We start from the raw sequence: 11,726 nt of genomic DNA on the forward strand, positions 1-11,726 counted from the left end.
CGATTACAGTGCTGTATAAACTGCCAGGCCATAGTGAAAGGATGGTATGAAATGCAGCTGTGAATAGTTTAATGTGTTAACTTTCTCTTTGTAGGTCATCTTTGATGCAAAAGTTGTCTGGTGAGTTTCATCACAATTATTTTAATGAACCTAATTTACTTTTGTGACAACAGTGACAACAGTTACTTATGTAAGAATTGTAAAAGTACAGTAAAATAGCAGTTTACTGGTTTCAGGTCGTAGTTGAACTGTGTATTTCTCTGATTGTAGGTGGGAGGCCGTGCTCCTAATGACCATGTATGGAGTCTACATTCTTATCATGAAGTGAGTATTCTGCTTAGCCCCCTCTCACAGGAGTCCTCAATCCACAGAGCATGTACAGCAGTGTCTGCTTGTGCTTGTGTTTCTCTTATGAAAGCTGTTTTGGGGTTTCAGGTTCAACTCCCAGCTCTTGGGCTGTGTGACACGTCGTTTTGGGGGTCCGGGTCAGTGTTGCCTGGGTAGTGATGGACACAGAGACGAGGAGATGGCAGAGGACGGACCCACCTGCAACACCAACATGGTGCTGCTCAGGAAAGGTCTGTCTGGAGCTCGTTACAGCTCTCACTGTATGTCTGTCTGGCTGTATGTCTGTCACTGTCTGTGTCCTCACATGGGTTTGTGGCTTTCTGAGTGTTAGAAGCTGTGACTGTTATAGTTTTTTGTGCTAATCACAAGTCTCACAGTTCATTATAACCGCATCATAATGCATTATACCCGCATCATAATGCATTATACCCGCATCATAATGCATTTTACCCGCATCATAATGCATTTTACCCGCATCATAATGCATTATAACCGCATCATAATGCATTATAACCGCATCATAATGCATTATAACCGCATCATAATGCATTATAACCGCATCATAATGCATTATAACCGCATCATAATCCATTATAACCACATCATAATGCATTATAACCGCATCATAATGCATTATATCTGCCTGCCGGCTTTAGGTCAAGTGTTATTCCTATCACTCTCTCACCCTGCAGGCCAACCCCAGGTTCAGGAGTCTCCTCCGGTGATGATGGTGGACGAGCTCCTCATCCTCAACCCCCACCAGTTGTCCTTCTCCGAGGCCGGCCTGCGCATCATGATCACCCCCCACTTCTCCCCTCGCACCAGGCTCAGAATGGCGGGACGCATGCTCATCAGTGAGGTAGTCGACTCAGGCTGGAGGAACATCAGCAACAGGCCACGTTAGACACTATGGAGCACTCATTATTTTCTCCCACACAGAGACAGAGGTTGATCAGGAGTCCCAACAGCCAGCTGGACGGGGAGACCGGCGCAGGGGCAGGGACAGGGGGCACCCCTCTGAAGGGTTCTGGAGGTCTCGAGAATGGGGGCAGTGTGGAGAGGCAGACCCCTGAGGGGGCCGGGCTAGGGGACGCAGGGGAGAAGCCAGGGGCGGAGGGCTGTCAGGCTGAGGAAGAGAAGGATAATGATGATGGGCCGTTCAGGCCTCTGCACTGGCCAGGTGAGGATGTTTTTTGTTGCCATCTGCTATGTGCCTGACTGAGGCCAGGATAAAAAAAATGCTGTACAAACATCGCACTGCACTTGACCTTTATAGGCAATTTACAGACATTCGCTGAAATTGCATTTGAGGAAAACACTGCATGTCAACTCTGGTATATTCTTGTTATTGTGTGTGTGGCAGGTGGTTGCTGTGCGCGGGTCAAGTGGCTGATCTCGTGGCCCCTGGGCCTGCTGCTGTACTGCACTGTGCCTAACTGTGTGTTCCCCCGCTGGCACCGCTGGTTCATGGTCACCTTCTTGGCCTCCACCCTGTGGATAGCCATCTTCTCCTACCTCATGGTGTGGATGGTAAGGACCCACAGCAGAGCCGTACGGCTATATCGGAACTTCCAAGCCAGGCTTTCTACAACCTTGTAATGTCTGTTGCCTTCCAGGAGTTATAGGATGGCATTTAAAGATGCACTATGCAAAAATCGCTCCACCATTTCCTGGTTGCTAAAAATTTAATAGTTCACCTAATTTCAGTTTATGCGACAAAACAAGCAAGTATAGTGTAGAGAATCATTGTACCATTTAAACCGCTGTGAAATGTATTTTCCATAACCAAAAATATTGTATTTTCAGCTGTTTGAAGCTGGTGAACGAAAGTAAAAGACGCAAAAAAGAATCTTAAGAACGGGAAGCATAGTAATAGCGCACATAGAACAGATCTACCGCTTCTTAGACTTGCTTTCAATGAGAATGACAGATCTATAACACACATTTCTATGTGCATTTGGTCGGGTCGCCCAAAAAGTTACATATTGCAGCTTTAAGAAGGTGAGTGTGTGTGGTGTCTCTGTCTCTAAACTAGCTGTGTGTCCCCACAAGGTCACCATCGTCAGCTACACACTAGACATCCCAGACTACATCATGGGTATCACCTTCCTGGCAGCGGGCACCAGCGTGCCAGACTGCATGGCCAGCCTCATTGTAGCTCGGCAAGGTACCCGTCACCCTCTCTTTTCAACTCTCTCTTCAGACTCTTGAGCAGCTTTTCAACGTCCTGGTGGTGTATTGTAGACTGTTGTGCTTTAGTTTGACTTTACTCTCCCTCTCTCTCAGGTATGGGGGACATGGCAGTGTCTAACTCCATTGGCAGTAATATATTTGACATCCTGTTGGGGCTGGGTTTCCCGTGGGCTCTGCGCACTCTGGTAGTGGACAACGGATCATCGGTGGGCAATTATTTATTACAACTATCTCTATTGACATTTAACAACCATCAGCATATTATTAGGGTGACAGTTAGCCTAGCGGTTAGAGCGTTGGGCCAGTAACCGAAAAGTTGCTAGTTCTCCCCGAGCCGACAAGGTGAAAAATCTGTCGATTTGTCCTTAAGCAAGGCACTTAACCCTAAATTGCTCCAGGGTTGCCGTTGATAATGACAGACCTGGCCGTGACCCCACTCTCCAAGGGTGTCTCAGGGAGAGTTGAGATATGCAACAAAAAAAAGGTTTTACAATTCACACATGCCTATTAATACATAATAGCCACATGAAATAAAACAAATATAAGCCCACCATCTGACCCACTCACCCTCTTCTTCCTCAAAGGTCTACATTAACAACAAGGGCCTGGTGTATTCTGTTGTCCTGCTGCTGGCCTCCGTCTTCCTCACAGTAAGTGTGTGTGCGTGCCTGCATGCATGTGTCATGCCACAATGGAGTTCATGAGTGACTGTTGCACTAGACATCTGGTTCTGAGCATCATTCAACCACATAACAGGCCTTGCTATATACATATCACAATTTTATTGCCTTTTCACTTTTTACAAGTCTTTTGTTACAGACAACAAACATACACAACGGTTATAGTTTTATTGGTATTGTACGTTTTACAATACATTTGTTATGGACCATAAGCAGGATGGCGGAAGGCAGGGCAAGTATAGTACAGTCTTTCTGGAGAAGGGTGTGGGTCCATCTACTGTTCCGGTTCTAGGCACGTTTAGTTGTGTGGTTCCACCAACCATCGAGTCATAGCAAAGCTATTCCTCTTTACCTCTTGCACCCCCTCTTTCCCATTTCCACTGAACCCCTCTCCATCTGCCCATCCCCTTCTCTCTCCACCTCCCCCTCTTCCCCCTCTCAACTTCTCTCCCTCCAGGTGATGAGTGTCCATCTGAACCACTGGAAGCTGGACCGCCGGCTGGGCCTGGGTCTGATATTCCTCTATGCTATCTTCCTGCTCTGCTCCATCTTCTTTGGGCAGATGTGAGGCTGACGCTGGGGTCAAAGGTCAACCCTGATTCGCCTTCCTGTAAGCTGCCACGTCCAGGAGTCCTCTGTCTCCAAGAGATCCGCTCTCCTAAAGCCAAAAAAAAGTCTCAGCTACATTGTGCTAAAAGTTAATGTGATGTACCACAAACAGAATATGCTTGGATGACATTACACACACACACAATACACAAACACACAATACACAAACACTCACTGTAGTCTTTTTCAGTGGAACAAACCTTTTTAATCCGAAGTGCAGTGTTTTAATACATAGCAACATAATGTTCAACTGTCACCATTATACAATAGACTAGTCCTCTTGTTTCTTAACCTTACGTTTGGAACACCCGTGTTTGTTTTGAATGTACGCCCTAGCTGATGTTACCTTGTTGTGTGGTGATTCAGTATGTACATTTGCAAATGTGAAGCAGTGCTGGGGTACAGTGGAGCATAGAACAGTCAGTAAGGTACTAGGAATGTAGCAATAGGACAAATGGACACCGTTAACGTGTCAGCATAGACTTATAATTGGGAAAATATTAATAAGAGATGCCGATTATTGTGACTATATTTTGTAAAGTGACTGACCGAGTTCCTCCAAAGAGGATTTATGATTTTGTTTTTTGCCTCACTACTTTTGAACAAGTATTATTACAAACTAAGTAAATAATAGGCTAACATGAAATCTATGATTTAAGTGTTATAACTATTGACTACATGTTTCTATGAGTGTCAAAACCTTTGATAAAATGCATACAGGTCTGTTGTAATAGTTCACTACGTTAAGGTACGATCAATGTTTGTAAAATTCTTTCTGTACATTTATTTGTTTTTCAGTATTACTGTATAACAATTATTAAGTCTACAAGATCATACTTTTTACTGTTTCTAAATGTTTACTAAATATTTGACATAGTTTTACAAAAAATGTATGTCAGACAGAGACTAGATTTGTGATGTTTTTGATATTTATAAGAACTAGATAACATTTTTCCTATGATATTTGTGAGAATACCATATATTGTAACTGAAAGATGATGTATATTTTTGTCACTTAGTAAAGTAATACTAAAGAAGACTGACACTTCAGATCAGCACACTCCACCTAGATCTGATGAAAGGAGAATAAGGTTATATTGAATAATGTCACTTTCTAAGTCACTATTAGGTTATTTAACCCAGCTTAGATCATTTTTAGCACCTAACCCCCTTGATTTAGTATCTTTATTTATTATTTCTGAGATTTTACATATTTCCTTTGTCAAGTGCTTGTGATTACAATAAGCATTGGTTTGCTCCTCAAAATAGTATATTCTCAAAACATGTTATTTATTTGAAGACTGTTTTTTTTTCATTACCACAATGGTAACTTCTATTAAATATAATTTAGATTTCAGATCAGATCAAATGACTCAAATTTGTTTTGCCAAATGAAAGGACTGCAGAATATACTCTTTGTGTGATAGAACTACTAGTTCTGCTCTTTGCTTTCAGCCACTCATAAACATTTTTAACATTTCAAATGAGGCTCATATGTTTAAGAGTGGGCTACAGACTGTTGAGTGTTGTACACACTGGTTGCTGTGCTGCTAAGTATCCCAGGTGTAGTTACCTGTCGTATGTCCAGTGTAGGCCTTTAAGTACCTACTGAGATAGGAAGACCACCAAGGAGTCCCCACTACCATCCAACCAGTCAGAAATCCTGCCTCTGTTAGATCAGAGCACCAAATAGAACCCTGATTTAGTTCGGACATGAAGCAGCTGTGTTTGAAATGTGTTCTTCCTCAATGTTTTGTTCTGTTTGGTTGGAGCCACCAGATATTCTAGCACTGAGATTAGTTTCTTTAGAGATGATCTCTGATCATTGAGAACTTTTGTATGTTGTTGAATGCAATAAATACAATTTGTGCAATAACAATCCATGTCTCTCTCCTTAAGTCCTTAAAGTACGTACAGCTGTAAAGATCTGAAAAATGATGGGTGGATGAGGACAAGGGAAACAGTCCGTGGTTTTTTCCTCATCAAAGGGATTGTAGTCTCACAGTGGAAATTTAAAAACACTCAAAAGGGAAATGAGAGCCAAGTCTGTCTAAGAGGCAAAAAGAATGTACTATAGGAGAAGCTACACAGACACTGAATGGTACTCTCACTGATCTTGTTCCAAAATTGCATAGTTGAACCACCGATGGGTTATCCCTCTCCTCTCTCATTCTCTCTCTGTTTGCCCTATGGGTCTCTCTGTCTCCTTTGCTGACTCCAGACCTGTCGTTTACTCATTAACCCCTGACGAGCTGCAGTAAGCTTTTAAGGCCGCTCCACGCTCCACTCCGTTGATCTACATGCGTGCGTGCACATCGGTGGAGTTGTTTCTTGGCGGGCAGTGGGGGACTAAAACCTCAATTTCTTTATCTTAAATCGGATCCACAGATGACCGGCTATGAAATTGAAAATAATCAGTTAATGAAGTTATCCCTTTTATTACAATAGACATATGTTTTACAACATGTCCAGTGTGATATGGCATCAGCCAATATGATACAGTGTTCCTGCCTGCTGCTGTCAGTTTTTGTGGTAATTTCCTAAATTGCTGTGTACATTACAAATACTCGACAGTCGACAGAGATGCATTTAATAGAATCATGCAAGGAAAAACATTTTCAATAAGGGGGAATTCCGACCCGAGTTAAGCGTGCGTAAATGGAATATAATTCCCTATGCACCAATCTCTCTACGCATATTCTGATATTTGTCCGCCGATACAGGAGCAATAACAGCCTAGTTTACTAATTATATACAGTATATATATATATATATATATATATATATATATATACTTTTATTATTATTATTATTTTCTATTTCGATGTATCACCCTTAGCTCCCCTACTTCACTCGGCTATGTAACAGCTAGGTAAATGAGTAAGTCGTTTGGATAAGGGGATTGTGTTTTATATCTATTTTACCTTATGATCCCTGGAGACAAATGTGAAACCAGTCACATGACATAAAACTGAAGCATATCAACATATCACCTTTTCCACAGTGACGTTTATGAAATGCTGGCCTTGCAGATATGAAATGTGGAGAACCAAGCTATACGCTTCTGTAGCCATGTACTAATGACAGTATAGTGCCAAACCTACTGAGTTGATTTATGATTTCTAGAATGTTTTAATTATATGCCCGAACTTTTCACTGTATTTTTTACAATTTGGATGGTGTTAAATACTAGCCACTATCGGTAGCCACCGTCAGTTATACTAACATACATTTATAACTGTCACTTTAGTGTTCGTTTCCTTACATTTTGCATCAGTCCATTCCATTGTTAGTTTACCTTTATTTCCTCTGTCACGTTCTTGTGGTTGTTCCTGAGGATCGCTAGCAATAGTGGATCATTTTAGGCTAACATTTTACAAGTTGTGCAATAATTTGGAACATGTAACCTATTTGAATCATTATGGAACACAGACCATATTCCGCAGTTTAAACTTGGACCCGGTTGCATAAAACATCTTTAGTGTTTCCCTTCAGGGTTTACCTTAAGGAATAATTGTCTCTTACCTAACAGAATTGTTTAAGGGTGTTGCATAGAGCCCCTCAAATATTTCCTTAGGTAAGGGCATACTTAAAGGGTTTTATGGTAGTTTGAAAACATGTATGGAAGAAAGAGTATTTTGGTACCATGGAGACGGCCTGATTTACTGACTAAATGTCTTGTCAAAGAGATCACTTTCATTTTGTGAGATAGCAAAAAAGAACTTCTACAACCAAGACAGGATAACGAAATTGCTTCAGAAGATAATAAACCATGTTTCTTTTTACTTTTTTCTCAACTTGTTTATTACATCAAGCTAGTTTAGTAGCTATAGCTAACTAGCCAGCTAGCTTTGTAGCCATGGATTGTGCACCTTCCATTGCTTAGTTAAGTAGCTAGCTGGTTGATGTTTCCTTTTGTAACCAGAGCAGATGAACGCAACATTCACCTCCACAAATGCTGTTTACACTGATATCCATACTGAATTAAGCAGTTAAGGGACCTCATGGGCACCCTTAACTTTTTCACTTAATTTAAGAGGGAAATTCACCTTAAAATGTTTTATGCAACTGACTTAAAATTAAGGAAACTTTAAGGGAAAAGATAAGGGGAAGATTAAGGTGTTTTATGCAACCTGGCCCTGGAGCATGGCACACGGTTCACGATAACTGGACCGTTGTCATCACAGTTCCATGATTAGTGAGGATTATTAGAGTAGATTTACAGTGGGGAAAAATAGTATTTAGTCAGCCACCAATTGTGCAAGTTCTCCCACTTAAAAAGATGAGAGAGGCCTGTAATTTTCATCATAGGTACACGTCAACTATGACAGACAAAATGGGATTTTTTTTCTCCAGAAAATCACATTGTAGGATTTTTTATGAATTTATTTGCAAATTATGGTGGAAAATAAGTATTTGGTCAATAACAAAAGTTTCTCAATACTTTGTTGTATACCCTTTGTTGGCAATGACACAGGTCAAACGTTTTCTGTAAGTCTTCACAAGGTTTTCACACACTGTTGCTGTTATTTTGGCCCATTCCTCCATGCAGATCTCCTCTTGAGCAGTGATGTTTTGGGGCTGTCGCTGGGCAACACGGACTTTCAACTCCCTCCAAAGATTTTCTATGGGGTTGAGATCTGGAGACTGGCTAGGCCACTCCAGGACCTTGAAATGCTTCTTACGAAGCCACTCCTTCGTTGCCCGGGCGGTGTGTTTGGGATCATTGTCATGCTGAAAGACCCAGACACGTTTCATCTTCAATGCCCTTGCTGATGGAAGGAGGTTTTCACTCAAAATCTCACGATACATGGCCCCATTCATTCTTTCCTTTACACGGATCAGTCGTCCTGGTCCCTTTGCAGAAAAACAGCCCCAAAGCATGATGTTTCCACCCCCATGCTTCACAGTAGGTATGGTGTTCTTTGGATGCAACTAAGCATTCTTTGTCCTCCAAACACGACGAGTTGAGTTTTTACCAAAAAAGTTATATTTTGGTTTCATCTGACCATATGACATTCTCCCAATCCTCTTCTGGATCATCCAAATGCACTCTAGCAAACTTCAGACGGGCCTGGACATGTACTGGCTTAAGCAGGGGGACACGTCTGGCACTGCAGGATTTGAGTCCCTGGCGGCATAGTGTGTTACTGATGGTAGGCTTAGTTACTTTGGTCCCAGCTCTCTGCAGGTCATTCACTAGGTCCCCCCGTGTGGTTCTGGGATTTTTGCTCACCGTTCTTGTGATAATTTTGACCCCACGGGGTGAGATCTTGCGTGGAGCCCCAGATCAAGGGAGATTATCAGTGGTCTTGTATGTCTTCCATTTCCTAATAATTGCTCCCACAGTTGATTTCTTCAAACCAAGCTGCTTACCTATTGCAGATTCAGTCTTCCCAGCCTGGTGCAGGTCTACCATTTTGTTTCTGATGTCCTTTGACAGCTCTTTGGTCTTGGCCATAGTGGAGTTTGGAGTGTGACTGTTTGAGGTTGTGGACAGGTGTCTTTTATACTGATAACAAGTTCAAACAGGTGCCATTAATACAGGTAACGAGTGGAGGACAGAGGAGCCTCTTAAAGAAGAAGTTACAGGTCTGTGAGAGTCAGAAATCTTGCTTGTTTGTAGGTGACCAAATACTTATTTTCCACCATAATTTGCAAATAAATTCATAAAAAATCCTACAATGTGATTTTCTGGAAAAAAAATGCTCAATTTGTCTGTCATAGTTGACGTGTACCTATGATGAAAATTACAGGCCTCTCTCATCTTTTTAAGTGGGAGAACTTGCACAATTGGTGGCTGACTAAATACTTTTTTCCCCCACTGTATAGTACTACTGGTCAACCCCTATTGTACACTTTTCTCTCCTTCCAAGATTTCATGGATTGAACAATTGAATATGGCGACTTCAGGATGAATCAATCCACTGTTTTTGATTCACCAATATATTTTGTGTGTAAAGGCTCACCAAACCTGTTTAAAAAAAAAAAAAGTATTCACACCCCTTGACTTCTTCTCCATTTGGTGGTGTTACAGCATGAATTTAAAATGGATTAAATTGAGATTGTGTGTCACAGGCCTTCACGATATACCCCATAATGTCGAAGTGGAATTATGTTTTTCTAAATGTTCAATCCCTTTGCTATGGCAAGCCTAAATACGTACAAATTAGCATAACAAGCCACATAAGTTGTATGGACTCACTCTGTGTGCAATAATAGTGTTTAACATGATTTTTGAATGACTACCTCATCTGTGTACCTCACACATACAATTATATGTAAGGTCCCTCAGTCGAGCAGTGAATATCAAACACAGATTCAACCACAAAGACCAGGGAGGTTTTTCAATGCCTCGCGAAGAAGGGAACCTATTGGTAGATGGGTAAAAAAAAGCAGACATTCAATATCCCTTTGAGCGTGGTGAAGTTATTAATTACACTTTGGATTGTGTAGCAATACACCCAGTCACTACAAAGATACAGGCGTCCTTCCTAATTCAATTGCCGGAGAGGAAGGAAACCGCACAGCGATTTCACCATGAGGCCAATGGTGACTTTAAAACAGTTACAGAGTTTAATGGCTGTGATAGGAGAAAACTGAGGATGGATCAACATCATTGTAGTTACTCCACAATACTAACCTAATTGACAGAGTGAAAAGAAGGAAGCCTGTACAGAATAAAAAGTAATACTGCAAAAAATGTGGCAAAGCAATTAACTTTTTGTCCTGAATACAAAGTGTTATGTTTGGGGCAAATCCAATACAACACATTACTGAGTACCTCTCTACATACAGTATTTTCAAGCATAGTGGTGCCTGCATCATGTTATGGGTATGCTTGTAATCGTTAAGGACTGGGGAGTTTTTAAGGATAAGAAATAAACGGAATGGAGCTAAGCACAGGCAAAATCCTAGAGGAAAACCTTGTTCAGTGTGCTTTCCACCAGACACTGGGAGATGAATTCACGTTCAGCAGGACAATAACCTAAAACACAAGGCCAAATCTACACTGGAGTTGCTTACCAAGAAGTCAGTGAATGTTCCTCAGTGGCCGAGTTACAGTTTTACTTAATAAATCTACTTGAAAATCTATAGCAAGACCTAAAAATGGTTGTCTAGCAATGATCAACAACCAATTTGACAGAGCTTGAAGAATTTTGAAAAGAATAATGGACAAATGTTGCACACTCCAGGTGTGGAAAGCTCTTAGAGACTTACCCAGAAAGACTCACAGCTGTAATCGCTGCCAAAGGTGCTTCTACAAAGTATTGACTCAGGGGTGTGAATACTTATGTAAATGTTTGTATTTCATTTTCAATACATTTGCAAACATTTCTAAAAACATGTTTTCACTTTGTCATTATGGGTTATTGTCTGTAAATGGGTGAGAGAAAAAAATCTATGTAATTAATTTTGAATTCAGGCTGTAACACAACAAAATTTGGAATAGGTCAAGGGGTATGAATACCTTCTGAAGGCACTGCACTTTCCTAACCCTAAATAATATACAAGATCAGAGTATTTGGTGCTGAAAAGGAGGCGAATATGCGTGTATTTACATGGCTTTCTTTCATTGATCCCTAATATTATGAACGTTCTCTTTATATATTATAGTCTGTCGAGAAAATTCTAATTAAAGGTACACCAAATTAAAAGGAATGGCTTTAGATAAATATACTGAAACCCCTATTGAATGAAAACTCCACGAAAGATTATGTTGGCCAGCAAGTGGGAGGGTTTTCAGTGGTTGAATTAAATGTATTTAGTGCATGCAAGGGAACCACGCCTGCAAAGCCCATTACGCACCTGCATAAGGTACACTACATGACCAAAGGTATGTGGACACCTGCTCGTCGAACATCTCATTCAAAATCATGGGCCTTAATATAGAGT

At 41.1% G+C, this 11,726-nt stretch overlaps 1 protein-coding gene across 2 annotated transcripts in view; it reads left to right on the forward strand.

The window, feature by feature from the left end:
- Positions 1-5,709, forward strand: part of LOC121579510 (sodium/potassium/calcium exchanger 3-like) — a 43,132-nt gene extending 37,423 nt beyond the window's left edge. For both annotated transcript variants that reach the window (XM_041894135.2, XM_041894136.2), the window contains 10 exons: positions 95-120; positions 271-324; positions 436-578; positions 1,041-1,207; positions 1,288-1,528; positions 1,712-1,878; positions 2,401-2,515; positions 2,635-2,747; positions 3,126-3,191; positions 3,679-5,709. In XM_041894135.2, the coding sequence (XP_041750069.2) occupies positions 95-120; positions 271-324; positions 436-578; positions 1,041-1,207; positions 1,288-1,528; positions 1,712-1,878; positions 2,401-2,515; positions 2,635-2,747; positions 3,126-3,191; positions 3,679-3,789 (1,203 nt within the window). In that variant the 3' untranslated portion in view covers positions 3,790-5,709. The remainder of the gene's footprint in view (positions 1-94; positions 121-270; positions 325-435; positions 579-1,040; positions 1,208-1,287; positions 1,529-1,711; positions 1,879-2,400; positions 2,516-2,634; positions 2,748-3,125; positions 3,192-3,678) is intronic.
- The last annotated feature ends 6,017 nt before the right edge of the window (positions 5,710-11,726 follow it).

This window comes from Coregonus clupeaformis, chromosome 13 (genome assembly GCF_020615455.1).
Source record: "Coregonus clupeaformis isolate EN_2021a chromosome 13, ASM2061545v1, whole genome shotgun sequence".
Taxonomy (NCBI): Eukaryota; Metazoa; Chordata; class Actinopteri; order Salmoniformes; family Salmonidae; genus Coregonus; species Coregonus clupeaformis.